The sequence below is a fragment of the Erpetoichthys calabaricus genome, chromosome 7, assembly GCF_900747795.2.
Source record: "Erpetoichthys calabaricus chromosome 7, fErpCal1.3, whole genome shotgun sequence".
Lineage (NCBI taxonomy): Eukaryota > Metazoa > Chordata > Cladistia > Polypteriformes > Polypteridae > Erpetoichthys > Erpetoichthys calabaricus.
Window position 1 is genome coordinate 183,089,427 of NC_041400.2, and position 23,506 is coordinate 183,112,932.

The 23,506-nt window shown below is 43.8% G+C and overlaps 1 protein-coding gene across 1 annotated transcript in view; it reads right to left on the reverse strand.

Annotated features, from left to right (window-relative positions):
- LOC114654940 (diacylglycerol kinase theta) overlaps positions 1-23,506 on the reverse strand; it is a 360,676-nt gene that overhangs the window by 13,636 nt on the left and 323,534 nt on the right. Inside the window, 3 exon segments of the mRNA XM_028805813.2 lie at positions 9,891-10,043; positions 15,631-15,742; positions 21,331-21,477. Coding sequence (XP_028661646.2) covers positions 9,891-10,043; positions 15,631-15,742; positions 21,331-21,477 — 412 coding nt within the window.

A 23,506-nucleotide genomic window follows, 5' to 3' on the forward strand; every position in this document is an offset into this window, starting at 1 on the left:
GTGCATGGGAAACAGCTAAAGGGCCTAAATAATAGTAATTGTACGCCAGAGCAGGGGGCACCAGAGTGTGCGGACTGTCTCTCTCTGTCTACTGCAGACCATTCTCGGGAAATCCCACTTGGTTCCAGTGCCAAGAATGATGTCACTTCCGGTTCTGGTGCCAATGATGACGTCACTTCTGTTCACAGCACCAATGCGGTTGTCACTTCCGGTTACGAAGATGTCAAGATGGCACTTTCCTGTTCTGGCACCAATGATGACGTCACTCCCAGTCATGAAGATGCCACTTTCCTGTTTCCGGCGCCGAAGATGATGTCACTTCCGGCCACGGAGATGCCACTTTCAGTTCCAGCGTCAAAAATGGTGTCACTTCCGGTTACGAAGATGTCAAGATGTCACTTTCCTGTTCCAGTGCCAATGATGACATCACTTCCAGTCACGAAGATGCCACTTTCCTGTTTCCGGCGCTGAAGATGACGTCACTTCTGGTCACAGAGATGCCACTTTCAGTTCCAGCGTCAAAAATGATGTCACTTACGGTTGTGAAGATGTCAAGATGTCACTTTCCTGTTCCGGTGCCAATGATGACTTCACTTCCAGTCACGAAGATGCCACTTTTCTGTTTCCGGCACCGAAGATGACGTCACTTCCGGTCACGGAGATGCCACTTTCAGTTCCAGCGTCAAAAATGATGTCACTTACGGTTGTGAAGATGTCAAGATGTCACTTTCCTGTTCCGGTGCCAATGATGACATCACTTCCAGTCACGAAGATGCCACTTTCCTGTTTCCGACACCGAAGATGACGTCACTTCCAGTCACGGAGATGCCACTTGCAGTTCCAGCGTCAAAAATGATGTCACTTCCGGTTACGAAGATGTCAAGATGACACTTTCCTGTTCCGGTGCCAATGATGACATCACTTCCAGTCACGAAGATGCCACTTTCCTGTTTCAGGCGCCGAAGATGACGTCACTTCCGGCCACGGAGATGCCACTTTCAGTTCCAGCGTCAAAAATGATGTCACTTCCGGTTACAAAGATGTCAAGATGTCACTTTCCTGTTCCGGTGCCAATGATAACATCACTTCCAGTCACAAAGATGCCACTTTCCTGTTTCTGGCGCCCAAGATGAGGCTAGGGATCTGCACTGGCAATCGGAAGGTTGCCGGTTCGAAACCCATAAATGCCAAAAGGGACTCTGCTCTGTTGGGCCCTTCAGCAAGGCCCTTAACCTGCAATTGCTGAGCGCTTTGAGTAGTGAGAAAAGCGCTATATAAATGCAAAGAATTATTATTATTATTAAGATGACGTCACTTCCGGTCACGGAGATGCCACTTTCAGTTCCAGCGTCAAAAATGATGTCACTTCCGGTTACGAAGATGTCAAGATGCCACTTTCCTGTTCAGCGCAGATGTTGATGTCACTTCCGGTTCTGGCACCAATGATGTCATTTCCCATATTCTGTGTTAAAAATGCCATTTTGTCTCAGTGCCAGTCAGTCCTGTTTTGGACTCTGTTCTATGAACATCTCTCACTATTTACATCAACTTTTGCAGCCAGGAAACAATATGTGGGTGGCTGCCCCAAACCTTTATGATGTCGATGACTCGTTTGTGTGACAAGTGTTAACCACAGTTCGTTGTTTTCTTTAAAAGGCCAAAGACGTATCAGCTCTCCGTCGTAATAAAATGGATGCTGAAATGTTCTTTGCTGCTTATTTCTTTATATGTTTATTTGCTTCTTAATTTAATTTAATCTTTGCGACATAACATGAAATATGCCGGGAAGTGAAAACCATCAAATTTGAGAGGGTGGGCTCAACTGAGTGCTGCTTTTTTTTCTTTTTAAAAGATTTAGTGAAAATTCAAAGCAAACAGTCCACACAAGAATAAAGAAAAAAGATAGTTACAGACGTAGAATAAAAGGCAAAAAACAGAGAAAAAACACTTCTTCTCTAAACTTAGCTTTTCTTGTCAAACTTCAGTTGTTTCTATACTTAAAGATGCTAAACATACGGCACTGCCCATTCAATAGAGCATGTTAACTTTCATGCTATTGGGCACGTTAAGGTACCATTTAAAACCGTGTGCCCCCTATGCCATACTCACGGTAAGGCAGGTGACTAACTGAGGCTGCTCTACAGCCAGAGAGACAAGAAGGAGTCAGAATATACCAATTCAGTTCGACTTGTGGGGGTTGTAAGAAGTGCTGCTTTTTGATCGGTGACTCGTTGGTAGATGCCGTGTGTAAAGCTTTGGCCATCAGGTGCAGAGAGGATGATGAATTCTGGGCTTCTTGAATGAAGGTAGACGATTCACACATTCATTCTCAACAACTTTACCTTCACCCTCTGTGTAACTGGTTATTAGACTTCCTCACAGACAGACCCCAGTCAGTATGTCTTGGAAAAAACACCTCTGAGACTACCATCATGAACACTGGGGTTCCCCAGGGCTGTGTTCTAAGTTCCCTACTGTTCAACTTGTTGACTCACGATTGCTGTGCCAATTACAACTCGAATGACATCATAAAATTCGCAGACGACACAACAGTAGTGGGCCTCATCAGTAATGACGATGACTCCACATACAGAGAGGAAGTCAATCAACTCATTGCCTGGTGTGGAAAAAACAACCTGGCACTGAATGTCGACAAAACAAAAGAGATCATCGTTGACTTCAGGAGAAAACACATGCCACACCGGCCACTTACAATCCATGGAAACAATGTGGAGTCAGTGAGAAGCACCAAGTTTCTGGGAGTGCACATTATAGATGACCTGACATGGACCACAAATACCATTTCTCTTGTCAAGAGGGCACAACAGTGACTTCATTTTCTCTGAAGGCTGAAAAGAGCAAACCTTCCCTCTCCTGTCCTCATAACTTTCTACAGAGGCACTATAGAAAGTATATTGACCAGGAGCATCTCAGTTTGGTATGGTAGCTGCACTGTCACTGAACAGAAGATACTTTGTAGAGTGGTGAGGACAGCGGAGAAAATCATCAGGTCCTCACTCCCATCTGTTCAAGAATTACACTACTCATGTTGCCAGAGCAACCCTAACCCTAACTTATTATAACTTATTGCCCCCCGACTTGGAGCCTGTACATTGGGGTTTACCCCGGTGGACGAGAGGGTAGCCTCCCTTCGCCTTCGGGTGGGGGGACGGGTCCTAACTGTTGTTTGTGCGTATGCACCGAACAGCAGTTCAGAGTACCCACCCTTTTTGGAGTCCCTGGATGGGGTGCTAGAGGGCATACCTTCTGGGGACTCCCTCGTTCTACTGGGAGACTTCAATGCTCACGTGGGCAATGACAGTGAGACCTGGAAGGGCGTGATTGGGAGGAATGGCCCCCCCGATCTGAACCCGAGCGGTGTTTTGTTATTGGACTTCTGTGCTCGTCACGGATTGTCCATAACGAACACCATGTTCAAGCATAGGGGTGTTCATATGTGCACTTGGCACCAGGACACCCTAGGCCTCAGTTCGATGATCGACTTTGTGGTCGTGTCGTCGGACTTGCGGCCACATGTCTTGGACACTCGAGTGAAGAGAGGGGCGGAGCTGTCAACTGATCACCACCTGGTGGTGAGTTGGCTTCGATGGTGGGGGAGGATGCCGGTCAGGCGTGGTAGGCCCAAACATGTTGTGAGGGTCTGCTGGGAACGTCTGGCAGAGCCCCCTGTCAGAAGTAGCTTCAACTCCCACCTCCGGCAGAACTTCGACCACATCCCGAGGGAGGTGGGGGACATTGAGTCCGAATGGGCCATGTTCCGTGCCTCTATTGTTGAGGCAGCTGACCGGAGCTGTGGCCGTAAGGTGGTCGGTGCCTGTCGTGGCGGCAATCCCCGAACCCCAAGGTGGACACCGGCAGTGAAGGATGCCGTCAAGCTGAAGAAGGAGTCCTACAGGACCCTTTTGTCCTGTGGGACTCTGGAGGCAGCTGATAGGTACCGGCAGGCCAAGCGGAATGCGGCTTTGGTGGTTGCTGAGGCAAAAACTCGGGCATGGAAGGAGTTTGGGGAGGCCATGGAGAATGACTTTCGGATGGCTTTGAGGAGATTCTGGTCCACCATCCGGCGTCTCTGGAAGGGGAAGCAGTGCAGTGTCAACACTGTATATGGTGGGGATGGTGCGCTGCTGACTTCGACTCGGGACGTTGTGGGTCGGTGGGGGGAGTACTTCGAAGACCTCCTCAATCCCATTAACATGCCTTCCAATGAGGAAGCAGAGCCTGGGGACACAGAGGTGGGCTCCCCCATCTCTGGGACTGAGGTCACCGAGGTGGTCAAAAAACTCCTTGGTGGCAGGGCCCCGGGGGTGGATGAGATATGCCCAGAGTTCCTCAAGGCTCTGGATGTTGTAGGACTGTCTTGGTTGACACGTCTCTGCAACATCGCATGGACATCAGGGACAGTGCCTCTGGATTGGCAGACCGGTGTGGTGATCCCCCTCTTTAAGAAGGGGGATCGGAGGGTGTGTTCCAACTACAGAGGGATCACACTCCTCAGCCTCCCTGGAAAAGTCTATTCAGGGGTCCTGGAGAGGAGGGTCCGTCTGATAGTCGAACCTCGGATTCAGGAGGAACAGTGTGGTTTTCGTCCTGGTCGCGGAACAGTGGACCAGCTCTATACCCTTAGCAGGGTCCAGGAGGGTGCATGGGAGTTTGCCCAACCAGTCTACATGTGTTTTGTGGACTTGGAAAAGGCATTCGACCGTGTCCCTCGGGGAATCCTGTGGGGGGTACTCAGAGAGTATGGGGTACTGGCCCCCCTGATAAGGGCTGTTCGGTCCCTGTACGATCGGTGCCAGAGCTTGGTCCGCATTGCCGGCAGTAAGTCGAACCCGTTTCCAGTGAGAGTTGGACTCCGCCAGGGCTGCCCTTTGTCACCGATTCTGTTCATAACTTTTATGGACAGAATTTCTAGACGCAGCCAGGGCGTTGAGGGGGTCCGGTTTGGTGGGCTCAGGATTGGGTCACTGCTTTTTGCAGATGATGTTGTCCTGTTTGCTTCATCAGGCCGTGATCTTCAGCTCTCTCTGGATCGGTTCGCAGCCGAGTGTGAAGCGGCTGGGATGAGAATCAGCACCTCCAAATCCGAGACCATGGTCCTCAACCGGAAAAGGGTGGAGTGCCCTCTCAGGGTTGGTAGCGAGATCCTGCCCCAAGTGGAGGAGTTCAAGTATCTCGGGGTCTTGTTCACGAGTGAGGGAAGAATGGAGCGTGAGATCGACAGGCGGATCGGTGCGGCATCCGCAGTAATGCGGGCGTTGCATCGGTCTGTCGTGGTGAAAAAGGAGCTGAGCCGCAAGGCGAAGCTCTCAATTTACCAGTCGATCTATGTTCCTACCCTCACCTATGGTCATGAGCTATGGGTAGTGACTGAAAGAACGAGATCGCGGATACAAGCGGCTGAAATGAGTTTCCTCCGCAGGGTGTCTGGGCTTTCCCTTAAAGATAGGGTGAGAAGCTCGGTCATCCGGGAGGGGCTCAGAGTAGAGCCGCTGCTCCTCCGCATCGAGAGGAGTCAGATGAGGTGGCTCGGGCATCTGATCAGGATGCCTCCTGGACGCCTCCCTGGTGAGGTGTTCTGGGCACGTCCAACCGGGAGGAGGCCCCAGGGAAGACCCAGGACACGCTGGAGGGACTATGTCTCTCGACTGGCCTGGGAACGCCTTGGGATTCTCCTGGAAGAGCTAGAAGAAGTGGCCGGGGAGAGGGAAGTCTGGGCACCTCTGCTCAAGTTGCTGCCCCCGCGACCCGACCTCGGATAAGCGGGAGACAATGGATGGATGGATGGATGTTGCCAGAGCAGATCCATCAAGATCATAAAAGATCCCACACACCTGGCACATGGGCTGTTTGAACTTCTGCCCTCTGGAAAACGTTACTGCTGTATGCACTGCAGAACGACCAGATTTAACAGGAGCTTCTTCCCCCAGGCCATCAGAATACTAAACTCTGTTAAATAACCTTTGTCCTTTTGCTCTCTTACTTACTGTGCACTTTATTACCACAAATAGGTCTTAAGTTTACATTATATTGTATTGTAATACCGTACAATATTACATTGTCTATATTGTATATATTATGTATAAATATTGTATCCATATAGTGCAATATCACAATCACTGTGAAATGATGTGCAATATTTTCTTTCGTATTATATTTCACCCACTGACTGGCTTACATTTATACAGTGCATCCAGAAAGTATTCACAGCACATCACGTTTTCCACATTTTGTTATGTTACAGCCTTATTCCAAAATGGATTAAATTCAGTTTTTTCCTCAGAATTCAACACACAACACCCCATAATGACAACGTGGAAAAAGTTTACTTGAGGTTTTTGCAAATTTATTAAAAATAAAAAAAACTGAGAAAGCACATGTGAATAAGTATTCACAGCCTTTGCCATGAAGCTCCAAATTGAGCTCAAGTGCATCCTGTTTCCCCTGATCATCCTTGAGATGTTTCTGCAGCTTCATTGGAGTCCACCTGTGGTAAATTCAGTTGATTGGACATGATTTGGAAAGGCACACACCTGTCTATATAAGGTCCCACAGTTGACAGATCATGTCAGAGCACAAACCAAACATGAAGTCAAAGGAATTGTCTGTAGACCTCCGAGACAGGATTGTCTCGAGGCACAAATCTGGGGAAGGTTACAGAAAAATTTCTGCTGCTTTGAAGGTCCCAATGAGCACAGTGGCCTCCATCATCTGTAAGTGGAAGAAGTTCGAAACCACCAGGACTCTTCCTAGAGCTGGCCGGCCATCTAAACTGAGCAATCGAGGGAGAAGGGCCTTAGTCATGGAGGTGACCAAGAACCCGATGGTCACTCTGTCAGAGCTCCAGAGGTCCTCTGTGGAGAGGGGAGAACCTTCCAGAAGGACAACCATCTCTGCAACAATCCACCAATCAGGCCTGTATGGTACAGTGGCCAGATGGAAGCCACTCCTTAGTAAAAGGCACATGGCAGCCCGCCTGGAGTTTGCCAAAGGGCACCTGAAGGACTCAGACCATGAGAAAGAAAATTCTCTGGTCTGATGAGACAAAGATTGAACTCTTTGGTGTGAATGCCAGGTGTCACGTTTGGAGGAAACCTGGCACCGCTCATCACCAGGCCAATACCATCCCTACAGTGAAGCATGGTGGTGGCAGCATCATGCTGTGGGGATGTTTTTCAGCGGCAGGGACTGGGAGACTAGTCAGGATAAAGGGAAAGATGACTGCAGCAATGTACAGAGACATCCTGGATGAAACCTGCTCCAGAGCGCTCTTGACCTCAAACTGGGGCGATGGTTCATCTTTCAGCAGGACAACGACCCTAAGCACACAGCCAAGATATCAAAGGAGTGGATTCAGGACAACTCTGTGAATGTCCTTGAGTGGCCCAGCCAGAGCCCAGACTTGAATCCGATTGAACATCTCTGCAGAGATCTTAAAATGTCTGTGCACCGACGCTTCCCATCCAACCTGATGGAGCTTGAGAGGTGCTCCAAAGAGGAATGGGCGAAACTGGCCAAGGATAGGTGTGCCAAGCTTGTGGCATGATATTCAACAAGACTTGAGGCTGTAATTGCTGCCAAAGGTGCATCGACAAAGTATTGAGCAAAGGCTGTGAATACTTACGTACATGGGATTTCTCAGTTTTTTTATTTTTAATAAATTTGCAAAAACCTCAAGTAAACTTTTTTCATGTTGTCATTATGGGGTGTTGTGTGTAGAATTCTGAGGAAAAAAATGATTTTAATCCATTTTCTAATAAGGCTGTAACATAACAAAATGTGGAAAAAGTGATGTGCTGTGAATACTTTCCGGATGCACTGTATAAATCTAAGGATTCTAAATTTGCAGAGAGTTGGAATATCAGAAATGTAATGTGTCCTGTGTGGTGGTCCATTGCTGTTTGTTGCTGCTGTCAGATCCGGAGGAAGCCCCAGAAGCACATAGCGATTAATGTTACATCTTGCCTGAAGAAGGGGCCTGAGTTGCCTCGAAAGCTTGCGTATTGTAATCTTTTTAGTTAGCCAATAAAAGGTGTCGTTTTGCTTGGCTTTTCTCTACATTCATAATGGCTAACACGGTACAACACCCTAGTACTACAGGTAAATTAATGGAAAAGGAAAAAAATCGAGCAGCACATGTCTAGAAGACGAGTGTTAGTAAACATTCAGCATGGATTCAGACTGGTTTACTAAACTGCTACAATTCTGTAAGGAAGCAACAAAAGCACATGATTAGAGAGGTGTGTGTGTGTGATATTATTTATCTTGATTTTCTGAGAGGTTAGTGCTCAAACTAAAAGAAGTCCAAATTCAAGACACAGTGCGTTCAGTGTGTATAACATTGGCTCAAACACAGGAAGCAAAGGGTTATGGGGAAGGGTACCTCCCCAAATGAAGGTGATGTTAAGAGTGAAGCCCCTCAGAGGTCAGTGCTGGGGCCGCTGCTCTTTTTCATATTCATAAGCAATCTGGACAGGAATATAATTAATAAGCTGGTCAAGCTTGCAGATGATACCAAACTACAGAGTTGTGGGACTCTGGAAAAAACTACCGAGATATGGAGTTGAAGCAGAAACCTTAACAACCTTTAAGAAGAACCTGGATGAGGTACTGGGCCAGTTTCACTATTAAGTAAACAAACTGGTTTGATGGACTGAATGATCTCCTCTCATTTGTCAAATTTCTTATGTTCAAACTAGGTGGAAGGGGCCAAGGCCGGCTCAAAAGGTACATTGTGTCACGAGACGGAGTTGGTTGCAAGTGCCCAAAAAGAGACATCTCAAAGAGAGATCACGTGGTTGGATCTGCAACTGAAATCAATGGCTTCCCCTTGGAAACGGGCGCACGCATAACTGCATATTCAACTGAGGAGCTGTGTAAAGTGACCTTGCAATTGCAAATGAAATCAATGAGAGAAGGGAGTTGGGAAGATCGGCAGGCATCTCTAGGACCTTCTGGAGGAGTTCAGGGAGAGATTTTGGCCTGAGCCATAATGCAGAATCCATTAAATTGTTAAAAAGAGACCTGGGTAGCATACAAGCTTGGACAGATTTGTGGCAGGGAGAATGAGAATGAGATATGGCCATGAAATGTAATACAAGTAAATGTAGAGCATTACATGTAGGAAATAAAAATGTTAGATTTGAATACGCAATGGGAGGTCTGAAACTTGACAGCACACCTTGGGAGTCAGAGTGGAACCTCCAAGCAGAGTTCAGAGGCGATCAAGAAGACGGTTATATCATGCTGTGTGGAGTCCGAGACAAAGGAGGTTATACTTAAGGTATATAACCCACTAGTGAGGCCTCATCTGGAGTACTGTGTGCATTTTATTAATCCCAGAGGGAAACTCGTTTTTACAAAAAAAGACACAGCAGCACTAGAGAAAGTCCAGAGGAGAACAACTGGGCTGATTCCAGGACTGAGACGTATGAGCTATGAGGAGAGACTGAAGGAGTTGAACCTTTTCAGTTTAAGCAAATGGAGATTGGGGGGGGGGGACATAAACAAAGTGTTTAAAATTATGAAAGGAATTAGTACAGTGGGTCCCAGGTATTCCATGGGGACACGGATAGAAACGTGTTAATGGCACATTTTGTACAAATGTTAGAAAAGTACTTCTTCTCTCAAAGAACCATAATGTACTGAATAAATTACAAAGCATTGCAGTGGAGAGTAGGACTTTATGGACCTTCAAATCTCAATTTGGTGTTACTTTGCAGAATGCAGATGAGTAAACTTGCAGGATTAAACAGCCAGTTCTTGTCATAATGTTAATGTCAATTTTCGGGCTACTCCTACAGGTCATGATTGTATCACTCCTGTCAAGGCAGTGCCTGGTTAGCGAAAGGCTCTTTTCTCTCAGGTCTTACCTTTGGCCCAGCTACGGAGATGATAATTTGTCCCGGGGGTTGAATCCAAGGCTCTCCATCAACCTGAACAGGAATAGGCTTCGTAATAGATACTCGGATGTAGGATCCTTGAGCAATTCGGATGCCAGAACGCAAGCCTCCCTGCACCTGGCCCTAAAAACAAAGGGAAGCATGAAGGCAGATGCAAAAACACCAAAACGAAATTCCTGTCTCACTTTCAAACCTTTTCTGGGTTCCCAAATACAAAAGTTTTTCTTTCCGTGTTCTTTTGGCCTTCTGTTTTTGATGAAGTAAACAAATGAAAACTATAAACTTTCAAAACAGTTACCAACGTCCCCGAATACGCCTAAGTGTTTCACCTTAACTTCTTTTAATTCACAAATACTCAATACAGTGCAGAATGACAAAAGGTAGTTGGTTTTCCCAAGATCCCCACAATTATCTTATTAAATCTGACGTAATGAATTAAACCAAGCACGGTTTATTTATTAGTGTGAGGGTTAATCAAAAAGTAAAAGCAATTTGAAAATTATGCGGTAACCACAATGGATTGAAGCTGATGCAATATTTCACGTTCACAATGGCTTATGGGTAGTTCGAACATCCACAGCGCAGTGTTCTGCCATTAGTCTAGTTGAAGTCAAGGTCAAATAAACATGGACGCCCCGCTGCAGGATTGCATCATTGTTGAGCAACGCGCCGTAGAGGGATTTCTTTGGGCAGTGATAGTGAAATTCATCGAAGGATGTTGGCTCAGTGCGGAAGTGAAAACAGCGCGACTCAACGAAAAGTTTATGAATGGGAAGAAAAAGTGTAATCAACGAAGCTCGATTTGGTTGATCGTCGACATCACGCTGTGACGATGCGGGTTCTGATCCATACTCCTATTTTACTTTCGAGAGCCCTTGAATCCAACACCGTTGGTAATGTCACCGATGAGCTCGGCAGTGAGGCACAACAAATGGAGCAAGGGGATGGTGTAAAAAAGTGCCAAGTGCTTTTAGTAAAACAACAACAAAAGTCAAAACAAGGGGTTCAAATAAATAAAGTGCAGTGTCTTCCAAATCTTCAATAAATAAATAATCTAATAAAACAGTTGTGAAGTGGAGGTTAAAACAATAAATAAATCCTTTAAAACGAGGTTAAAACAATGCTGGAAGCAGTCCTTTAAAAAACATAAAGCCTGGTGCTTCTTTTACCTGGCGGCTGTTTCCTTAAGAGGCATTAGCTCTCTCGAAATGTGTTCTTTTCAATTGCGGCGTTTTAATAACCTGAATTTAAATAAAAAGGTATTATCCCACCCAGCATGCAAAATGACGGTTACAAGCTTACACGACAAGTTAGGATAATTCTAGCTCTTTATTGACGGTTTCACGCGGCATTACAAACGGGAAGCTTATGACAGACATATCAAGCCGTGGGACTCTTGATCTGTGCAGTCCGTCATTTTTCATTGCCACGCTGAAAGGATTTTAGCCGGACAGAAGACATAATCTTCAGCTTGGCCTCGGACGGAAGACATACTCTTCCGCCCAGAAGCTTCAAAGTGTTGGTCGTTGATCCATCCTTTTATTTTGGTTGTTCCATGTGCAGGGTGCGTTTCTCTGGTTCCAAACAAGGGCAGGAAGGATTCCAGCCCCACCTTCAAAAAATACAGGAATAGCACAATGCCTACATACAGTTCTTATACTCCCAACAAGGAAATAAGATGGTGTACTGACAGAAGACAGAAATATACTAGTCTGTCTTTAGGCTGACTATTCAATTCTCCAGTTGTCTGTGGCTCTCTAGCCCTGTGCTTGGCTTGGCAATTCTAAATGCTGCTGTTGTGCTCCTGTGTACCATACTTGGTCTGCCTGTATGAATGAGTCCATAACAGTGGGCACAGAGAACAGTGACATTAAACTTAAATCCTCACAGGTGGCGCAGTGGTAGTGCTGCTGCTTTGCAGTAAGGAGACTGTGGAAGAGTGTGGGTTCGCTTTCCGGTTCCTCCCTGTGTGGATAGCGCTTTGAGTACTGAGAAAAGCGCTATATAAATGTAATGAATTATTATTATTATTATTATTATTAAATAAAAAACACATAGTATAACAGCGGATCCCCTGCTTCTCCCATCGGGCTTTGCAACAGGGGAGTCACCCTAACTGCAGCTGACCTTCTGACCGCTCGACTGGTCTGGAGGCTTCCTGATCCCTGGCTTTGGTTCTGCACTCTCCAGACCGAGACTTGGATTCACCAGCGACCAGGACGCTCACACTGGGGCGTCTCCTTCCAAGCCTCCCGACTCCCGCTGTCTTCTGTGGCGAGCCGCCCTTCTGCTGGTCACTGCCGCTCCTCAGGATGCTCAGCGGGAGCGACCACTACCAACTGCCCTAGGTATTGGCCAAACACCCCGCTAGGGCTCACTGTCCAGCTGCCTACGAGCGCTTGCTTGCTCGCACTCTCTCTCTCTCACACCGGCTCTCTGTCCTCGCTGCTTCCTGCAACCTCCGCTTCTTTCTTTTTTTCATCCTCTCCCGCTAGCCGCCTCATGCTACTACAGTTAGGTCCATAAATATTTGGACAGAGACAACTTTTTACTATTTTTGGTTCTGTACGTTACCACAATGAATTTTAAATGAAACAACTCCGATGCAGTTGAAGTGCAGACTTTCAGCTTTAATTCAGTGGGGTGAACAAAACGATTGCATAAAAATGTGAGGCAACTAAAGCATTTTTTTAACACAATCCCTTCATTTCAGGGGCTCAAAAGTAATTGGACAAATTAAATAATTGGAAATAAAATGTTCATTTCTAATACTTGGTTGAAAACCCTTTGCTGGCAATGACAGCCTGAAGTCTTGAACTCCTGGACATCACCAGATGTTGGGTTTCCTCCTTTTTAATGCTCTGCCAGGCCTTTACTGCAGCGGCTTTCAGTTGCTGTTTGTTTGTGGGCCTTTCTGTCTGAAGTTTAGTCTTCAACAAGTGAAATGCCTGCTCAATTGGGTTAAGATCAGGTGACTGACTTGGCCATTCAAGAATTTGCCACTTCTTTGCTTTAATAAACTCCTGGGTTGTTTTGGCTGTATGTTTTGGGTCATTGTCCATCTGTATCATGAAACGCCGCCCAATCAATTTGACTGCTGTATTTACCTGGATTTGAGCAGACAGTATGTCTCTGAACACCTCAGAATTCATTCGGCTGCTTCTGTCCTGTGTCACATCATCAATAAACACTAGTGTCCCAGTGCCACTGGCAGCCATGCACGCCCAAGCCATCACACTGCCTCCACCGTGTTTTACAAATGATGTGCTATGCTTTGGATAATGAGCTGTTCCACGCCTTCTCCATACTCTTTTCTTGCCATCATTCTGGTAGAGGTTGATCTTGGTTTCATCTGTCCAAAGAATGTTTTTCCAGAACTGTGCTGGCTTTTTTAGATGTTCTTTAGCAAAGTCCAATCTCGCCTTTCTATTCTTGAGGCTTATGAGTGGCTTGCACCTCACAGTTCACCCTCTGTATGTACTTTCGTGCAGTCTTCACTTTATGGTAGACTTGGATATCGATACGCCTACCCCCTGGAGAGTGTTGTTCACTTAGTTGGCTGTTGTGAAGGGGTTTCTCTTCACCATGGAAATGATTCTGCAATCATCCACCACTGTTGTCTTCCGTGGACGTCCAGGTCTTTTTGCGTTGCTGAGTTCACCAGTGCTTGCTTTCTTTCTCAGGATATACCAAAATGTAAATTTTGCCACTCGTAATATTGTAGCAATTTCTCGGATGGGTTTTTTCTGTTTTCACAGCTTAAGGTTGGCTTCTTTCACCTGCATGGAGAGCTCCTTTGACCGCATGTTGTCTGTTCACAGCAAAATCTTCCACATGCAAGCACCACACCTCAAATCAACTCCAGGCCTTTTATCTGCTTAATTGATAATGACATAACGACGGACTTGCCCACACCTGCCCATGAAATAGCATTTGAGTCAATTGTCCAATTACTTTTGAGCCCCTGAAATGAAGGGATTGTGTTCAAAAAATGCTTTAGTTGCCTCACATTTTTATGCAGTCGTTTTGTTCACCCCACTGAATTAAAGCTGAAAGTCTGCACTTCAACTGTATCTGAGTTGTTTCATTTCAAATTCATTGTGGTAATTTACAGATCCAAAATTAGAAAAAAAGTTGTCTCTGTCCAAATATTTATGGACCTAATTGTATATAGACATACAAGGTATTTTGTAATAGATTTCCCTTTGGTTGGAACCTGGGACTGTGTTTGTATGTTTATGCTTGAGGCTCTGTGGCACCCCCTAGCCTTCACATACTGTAATGAGCATCGAGATGGAGAGACCGAGACACACACACACACATACACACACACTGAATGAGCCTGATAGCAGGTCTGTTTATTTAACAATAAAAGATTCATAGTTGGACTTTAAGTAGAACAACCCCCCAAAGTTTACGCCAAGGGAAAATAACAGTTACTGAAACTATCCACAGCTATTCAGGGGTTTGTGGAATGCAAAGCTCCATGTACCAATGTGACTTTTCACTGTCAATCACCCATCCAGCCCAGCCTATCTTCAGGTTAATATGTCGGCTACTACAATACATTTTGCATCCTTGACCACCTGTGTGTTGATACTGTGATATCACTTGCAATTCACATATGCATGTTCTGTCCAAATATTTATGGACCTAACTGTTGTGAAGACTGGCTCGGACACAGACAGGCAGACACGTACACGTCACCCAACACACGTTTATTTAATTGACTATTTACAATGTTCCTGTGCCCACATAGCCCAAAGTCCTGGCCACAACACAATGCCTTCTTCAGGCCGCCTCCTTGTCTTCCTCCCGACGTCATCCTACTTCCTCCCGACTCTTGTCCATGACTGGAGGGAGGTGGCCCCTTTTATACACACCCGGATGTGCTTCAGGTGCTCCTCGGCAATCTCCCACCGGCACTCCCCAGTGTGGCGGAAGTGTCGGCTGTGTACCCGAAAGCACTCCGGATGTCCCTTCTTCTCTTCCCCCCAGCACCTCCGAGTGTGGCGGAAGCGCTGGGGTCCAGGGTCCCCAAGGCATCAGGGCACCCCCTGGCGGTGGCCACGGGCCCCTGCAGGGTAGAGCTTCCAAGCACTGTACCCGTGGCCCCCAATACAACCAGGGCGGACGCCCCCTCGCGTTCTGGAGGAGGAATGAGCTCTCCTCTTGTCCTCCTGTGCGTCCTGGCCGGGCGTGAACCCCGTCCAGGTGCCACACTGTATATATTATGGGGACGTGGATCAGCGCACCACTGTTGCAGCACATTTGGATATCCGCTGTGGATCCACACATGCTACAGTGCATGATGACTTGGGGTACGATATAGTCTGTGCACGATGGGTACTCAAAAGGCTTACTGATCAGCACAAGCTAATATCCTTCTTTGAATTTCAGCAGGTTTCACTCCCTCTGCCTAAAGAAGTCTCACTATGGCGCGTTTTTCTACAATAGTGCAATCCCGCAGTGGGGTGTCCACATTCACTTGACCTTGGCTTCAATTAGCCTAATGGCATAGTGGTGCACTGTGTGTGTGAATTACCCATAAGCCATTGTGAACATATTGTATTGCATCAGCTTGCATGTGCTATGGTTGCCACTAAATTTTTAAAAATTACATTAATGTTTTGATTTATCCTCCTATTATGGTGTTCTAAAAATACATTTAAATGAAAGCAATGGCAAATAGAACAATTTGTCTCCTTACCATATGAACCACTCCAGTGACACCCACTACCTCCAGCATACTGTCATCAATACGGGGCTTCCCAAAGCGGACATCACTGTCTGACCCCCACAGGTCAGCACCAGAACCCCAGCTGAAAAGATCCAAATAATCAATTTAAAGTTTACAAATGCAGTTGGTTAGAAACACAGGCAGCTTACTTAGTAGACGGTTTGAATTAAACTGCTAACCACAGTCAGCTTCTTAGCACCGTGACAAGAACTGGACCATGATGGCTGATTAAAAAGCAGAAATAAAAAGTGTAGGGGCAGCTCTGAGGGTCTGAATCCTTAAAACAGGGGCAGCGGGTGGCTGTTGGAAATTTGCTCATGTGAGTTATTAAAGGAACAGTCCACCCAAAAATGAACATTTTACATGTTACTGATCTAATGTGGTTTGTAGTGACGAATGAGAAGAAAGTTTAATTTCATGTTTTCATGCAAAACGGAAATATCGTATATACTAAAGTTTAAGTTCTCCTGCATATAAGTCGGGGCTTGATTTTACCATATAATTTCTGATATTTTATAATGTCGGTCATGTAAGTCGAATGTGGAAAACTCACGCTATTGGTTCAAGAGATTACGATATGCTAACGCCCACCTGAGAGAGTAACCACGGAGCACACAGCCTTTTTTCTCTGTATTGTGTCTACGTGACCACATGTTAATACCCGAACTGTTCCGAAGCGACGTTTCCACTGATTTGTGTTTTTTGTATCATACACCTTTATCATAAGAGCAGCCCTTATCTACGATGGAGTGTTCGGTCAGAAGAAAATATGAGGCTGGTTTTAAATTAAAAGTTGTTGACGTGGAGAAAGAAATTGGTAACTGCGCTGCTGCAACAAAATTCAATGCGTCTGAGAAACTGATGCGAGATTGGAGGAGGCAAGAAGATGTTAAAAAAAAAAAAAAAATTAAGTGTCATATTTTTGAACGGGCGTATAAGTTGGGGTCTGATTTTATGATCGATTTTTCAGGTTTCAAGACCCGACTTATACATGAGTATATAGGGTAATAAAGTTACTGATACAACTGGCATCCATAACCGGGCACACATTGTGCAATTATAGCACAATTTTAAGCTCGATCCGCAGTCACTGACTGATTTTCTGAGTTGGCCTGAATTCATTTTCGTCTGCCATCATTTCACATACAGCATAAGAGTGACTGCAATGGCCAACTGCACGTTACGGTTAGGCTGTCATATGACGGGAAGAATTTGTCATGTCAGCTGTCTTGTAGAGTCAACAAATTTCCCAAAATTCATTGTACAGCTACTGCAATAAATGAGCACATGGCAACAATAAAAATAGCCATGCATTGTATGGATGGAGAGCATGGAGGCTGTGTCACCAGAGCTCTGGGTGCAGTTTGACATGGAAGAGAACAATCACAACGGCAGTGAGAAATGAGCGGTATTGTTTCACAGTATGTTGTAGTATAGTGGCCGAATGTTGTACGCTGGGTTTTGCCGTTGTCACGCTCATTTTCACCTTTTGGATTTACAAAGCAATCAGATAGCAGCATACTTATGCGAATGAATATGAATTATATGAATAATGTTGCATCCGTGCCACAATGTTTTCCGAAATGTACTATACAGGTCATAAAATGAGTTATTCCAAATATCATATATACCTACGTCTTTTATCCCTCCAGACCAGAGAATGTCCAGTTCCATTGCCTCAAAACACCACTCACATCTACAGTTATTCCCAGTTTCAGATAAAAAGTAACAGCGTCAGATCCCTGAGTGGTGGACGGGTGGCGGTAGTATGTATCGTGGTCGTGACAGAGAATAAAAGTGAAAAAAAAGGTAACTTTTACAAGTCCTATAAATGTACAGCGGCTGTTACAGACGCAAACCAACTGTATGTGTGTACTGTATAATATTAACAATAAGAGCAGCTCACTAATGAAAACGGCAAATATAGGAGTGAGTCGGGATCAAACCGGGGACTCTTGATTACAAGTCTGCAAATCTTACCGCAACGCCACGGAAGGTGTTGTATCGTCCTTGAACCTTTTGTGAAAGTGTTTATTTGATCTTTGGACTTCAGACTTCACACATTCTATAGTTTATGCCTACATTTTGTAAAATTTTTTTACTAAAATATGAAAAAGTTTCTGTTTTAACAATGTGTTTACACAGATTACTGTAGAAATGGAACACACATGAAATGCATGTGTTCCAAATAACGATCTATTATTTCCACTCTAAAACTCCAGCACTTCACTCCCAGATAATCAATCAAGGCTTGAGCTGGGAGAACTTTGTACACGGTCTGCGACTGTGGGGAGATGGAATAGCAGGCTGCTTGCTGCTTGTCTTAATCGGCACATTTACAGGACAAAAGACGCTGATGGAGAGGTGCGAACGGATTTAAGGTGGGCCGGATCTAGTTTTCTCGTAGGCTCTGGTAATTCTAGTGTTAAAGTGAACATTGCAGACTTTCATTTAAGACTATTTGCACACATTTTGTCACACCATTTTAGGGCACAGGGGTAAATCAAAGTGTCATTATCCCAAACATTATGGAGGGCACTCTAAATGACTGGTGATACTATCATGCAGGGTCAGCAGTCACTTGACTGAAAATCTGAGTAGTGTATGAATAGAAAACATATTCAGATGGGGTTGACCTTTTGGATTGATAGTATAATCTACACTTGCAAATTGTCTGAGAATTTGTTTATGGCGCAGTGCGCCTGTACTTGGTGAAGAGTTCTATACAAGAACAAGTGGCATTGCATTGTATTGTAATTGAAGACAGGACTCTTGACCAAAGGGTGAGAGAAAGAGATAAGCAAGTTATTTATTTAATAATATGATGGCATAAAATGCACATGTTTCGCACATTGTGAACATACAACTACAGTGGACCCTTGACTTACGAACTTAATTCGTTCGCGAGGGCTGGTTGTAACTCAAGTTGGTTGTAAGTCAAGACTATTTTTCCCATAAGAAATAATGGAAATACCCATAATGCGTTCCGAACCTCCCACAGCAACACTTACTTAACCTTTTCATAATAAAAAAGGGTTGTATAATGTGCATAATTTACCAAAACACCAATAATTTTTCTAATGTACTAACCAAAAAGTTATAAAAAGTGCCTAGCCTACCAGAAACAACAATTTCATACTGTACTCACCATTTAATTTGACATCTTTGGGCTGCAGGAAGGGAGGAGGAGGAGAATGAAATGGAAGGTGGTTATTGTTTAGAAGGAGCCTCCTTATACAAATCTTTTCTTTGTAAAATTGTCGAGATGGTGGATTTCGACATGCTGTACATATTAGCGAGATCGGTCACACGAACACCACTCTCATATTTCCGCACAATTTCCTTCTTCGTTTCGATTGTGATCGCTTCGTTACCTTCTCTTCCTTCCTTAGCAATTATGCGTCTTGCTTGCCATGGTCTTAGTGAATTATACTGTATATATAGATAAATCACTGCAATGACCGAAATTACGTCTACAAACACATGTTTCTGGGCTCTGACTTACGCTTATGAATGCTCTCGGCTGTTTGTTTACAATCGTGCAAGCGGATACACGTGACCGCATTCAGGTCGTAATGCAAGATGTTTGTCGTAAATCAAAACAAAAACTTTGGTCGTAAATCAAGTTGTTCGCATGTCAGGCTGGTCGTATATCAAGGGTCGACTGTACATGACTGGACGAGTAGATTATGTACAAGGAGTAACAAGAAATGTAATACTGTATGCTGTTTTCTACCATTCATCTTCGTAGGCACTAATTCTACCTGAAGCTTTGTTATCTTCGTTTTCCATGAAAGCACAAGATTAAAACTTTTTCTCAGCCATCACTACAAACCACATGAAGTAAGGAACTTATACAAAAAATAATTATGGGTGGAATTGTTCCTTTAACATACGACAAGGAATTACTTTACATAATAGAGTTTCATAAAATATACATATACAGTCGACCCTTGATATACGACCGGCCTGACATGCGAACAACTTGGTTTACGACCAAAATTTTTTTTTTTTATTACGACCAACGTCTTCAGTTACGACCCGAATGCGGTCACGTGTATTCGCTTGTGCGATTGTAAACAAACAGCCGAGAGCGTTCGTAAGCGTCAGTCGGAGCCCAGATATGTGTGTCTGTGGATGGAATTTCGGTCAGTGCAGTGATTTATATCATTTATTTCAATAATTGCTATCAAAATGGCCCCAAAAAATCTAGAAAAGAAGCTAAGAAAGGAAGAGAAGGTAACGAAGGTAAAGAAAGCAATCACAATCGAAACAAAGAAGAAAAATGTGCGGAAATATGAGAGTGGTGTTCGTGTGACCGATCTCGCTAATATGTACAGCATGTCGAAATCCACCATCTCGACAATTTTACAAACAAAAGATTTCTCTGACATAAAGGACTTCCTGACAAAATGGACAGAGCTACAAACATTTGTAGAAAAGACCCCTCCCAGACAGAGAAAAAGCTAATCGTTTCCTTAACTTGCTTAATGACAATGTCATGTCATACTACAGAATTGTGTTGAAGAAAAGACAGAAACAGACAACCTTAGACCAGTTTTTATTTCCCGAAAAGGTTAAGATCTAGTGAGCCAGAAGCAGGTCCTAGTTGGCTACAGCCTCTCCCAAGAAGAGAAAGGACACCAGAGAGCCAGAGTCCTGATGTTCTTATGGAAGGGGGCTCTCCTTCCAAACAATAACCACCTTCCATTTCATTCTCCTCCTCCTCCCTTCCTGCAAGCCAAAGATGTCAACTTAAATAGTGAGTACAGTATGAAATTGTTGTTTCTGGTAGGCTAGGCACTTTTTATAACTTTTTGGTACATTAGAAAAATTATTGGCGTTTTTGGTTAATTACGCACATTATAAAATCCTTTTTTATTATGAAAAGGTTAAGTGTTGCTGTGGGAGGTTCGGAACGCATTATGGGTATTTCTATTATTTCTTATGGGAAAAATAGTCTTGACTTACAATCAACTTGAGTTACAACCAGCCCTCGCGAACGAATTAAGTTCGTAAGTCAAGGGTCCACTGTATATATACTAGGGTGCAAGCCCTACTGGCGCCTTTGGCACCCAACCCCCAGTTGAGACTCACGTTCTAAAGAGGGGGGCTGAATGCACCCCAAGGAGACGCGGTCGCTCCTCCAAAACCCCCTCTTAACACAGCGATACAATGGGAAACAAATACAGGTTTTTTTTACCTTCTCTTTGCTCGATCAGTGCTGCTGTGCCACGTGATCTGCATCTCACACAGCGCTTCAAACATTTAAAAGCCTGTACAGCAGCTGTCCTACTCTTTGTCTTTTATTTCCGGCCCCAGGCCTGGTTAAATCTTTTGGCACAAAGTCCCGTCTCATGAGAAGTGAGTTCTTGATATTTTTTAGTTTATAATTTTAAAACGGAATAAGCATCTGAAAATCTAACAACATTACATTAAAGATCGATAAATTCTGAAAAGAATGATACCAAACATATATATATGTAGGTTTTAAAATAAGCCCGATTTAAAGCGTGACATAAAAACATCACATAAAATCATTGCACAAAATCATTGCACTTTTAGGGTTAGGATTTTATATATACAGTATATAGAGTAGATAGATATATAAATAATTTTAAAATATGTTAGCTACATTTTAAGTGAAACAAAATGAATTGTTAAACTGACCTGGGAATATTAAGGAAGATGAGTCCTTCAATGTTAGGCAACTCCACCTCCTGCTTGTCTACCTGCAGTTTCAGGTCTCTGTGAAGACTTCTATTGTGGCTGATTTTCTGGAGGCCAACTTTGACATAAACACCTTTGTTGTGAAACCTATGAATAAACACAACGGGTCAATACAAAGCATCAAAGATGAAATAAGTCAAAAATATGAAAATAATGAACTGTGCTACCCGTCTAACACGGGCTGAAATTTAAGTAATCAACATAAACCTCAGCGTTAACGTTTGCAGTGCACCGTTTATTTGAATGCTTTTTGTAATGCATGTCATCATAAAATGTGTTGCAGTTGTCATTCCAACAGATGGTGCATCACAAGCATTTGTAGTACTACAATGATAGATAGATAGATAGATAGATAGATAGATAGATAGACTTTATTAATCCCAAGGGGAAATTCACATACTCCAGCAGCAGCATACCGATAAAGAACAATATTAAATTAAAGAGTGATAACAATGCCGATAACAATGCAGGTATACAGACAGACAATAACTTTGTATAATTTTAAAGTTTACCCTCCATCCCCCCCCCATTAAAATTAATCAGGTGTCAGATGGGATAAACTTCCACTAGGACAACCATCACTTTTTTTGTTCATTTAAGTGCCATTGTTTAATGCTAATATTGCTTTTGGTGATTATGTGCATTATTCATGCCTATGTTTTTCAACTTGTCTATAAGTTTCCTGTGTTACGTTCCATGTGTTTTGTGGGTGGTGCCCCAAGAGCTTGCTGCCAGGAACCACCACCCGTCCTATAAATCCGGAGGGTTTTCCTGGCGCCTCATTTTGAACACGCCTGAGAGTGTTGAGTTTATTTGTGCTTTATTATACTTTTTGTGATTTACTGATTATTTGACCTTCTGCTCTTTTCCTTTTGATTATGTCTTTGGATTCTGCAATGGGAACCTTGTTTGCTTGGATTGCCTTTTGGTTCAGGCAATTCCACTTTGCCTTTGTGCACCATGGATCTTCATAGTCATTGGAATACCTTTTGTGAAGAAATCTTTTATTTTATAAAGATTCAGCGCCCACCCTTATTACAAGCAGGGGTTTAATAGTGATATCCTTCCTCTAGTGGGCATTTTGGGAAATGCTTTTGAAACTTACTGGGATTTATGTACTTTGGGACCCCTAGTCCACAACAGAGAAATGAAATGCATGTATCCCTGTTATATGCAGTTAGGCATGGGATTCGTGGAAGCAATGTTAATTTTTGTGGTGCGTCATCTGTTGGAATGAAAAATACAGTGAATTTTATTACTACAAATGTTTGTGAAGCAACCTCTATTAGAATACTAGACACATAGCAACCAGGTGGATACAGACACGCTTATCTTTTAACTAGCCACACAGATAAAAGAATAATTAAAAATGTTATCTTTTGCTCTACATGTACATTCAGTGCCTTTCCTCTGTATTTACTTGTGTGAATGCTCCATCTCTTGAGGGTGTTCTCGTAAAACCAGCTTCTCAGACTCTTGTCATTATTTTCAATGTGCCTTTCTGGCCTCCTGTCCGGTTTTACACTTGCTGTCTTTGAAGGCGACTCTCTCAGATAGCCTCATGCGCTTTTACTCCTCCTTGTGCACCTAACACTTGAACTTCCTCCTTTGTTGCCTCACCAAAACTAAACTGACCAATCAGATTGCTCAGAAGGACTGAACATACAGACTTAGTGTTTTATTATATAGTAGATTAAGGGGAATTGGTTGCAAAACCTAGGCAGAACAGAAAATTGGAAATGGAGCTGTTTGGAACTGTTTTAAATAACAATATTTTGATATTAATTATTGTTGATTTCCTTTTACTGTATTCCTTTTGATTTTTATCAATAGAAATGTGATCACAATAAAAAACATTTTTTTTTTATTATTAAATGAAGAAAATAAATACTTTAATTCCAGTCTTCTTCTTCTTCCTTTTCGTCTTTTCCCACTTCTATGTGGGGTTGATGTGCTGGATTAACCAACTATGTCTACACACCTCACTCCTGCACCTCCTCGCCAGTCAAGTTCTTTTCCTTCAGATCTTCGTTTACTTTACCCATCCACCTCCAATTTGGCCTCCCTTCGTTTCTTTTCCCCTGGACTTCCATTCCCATCACTCACATATTCAATG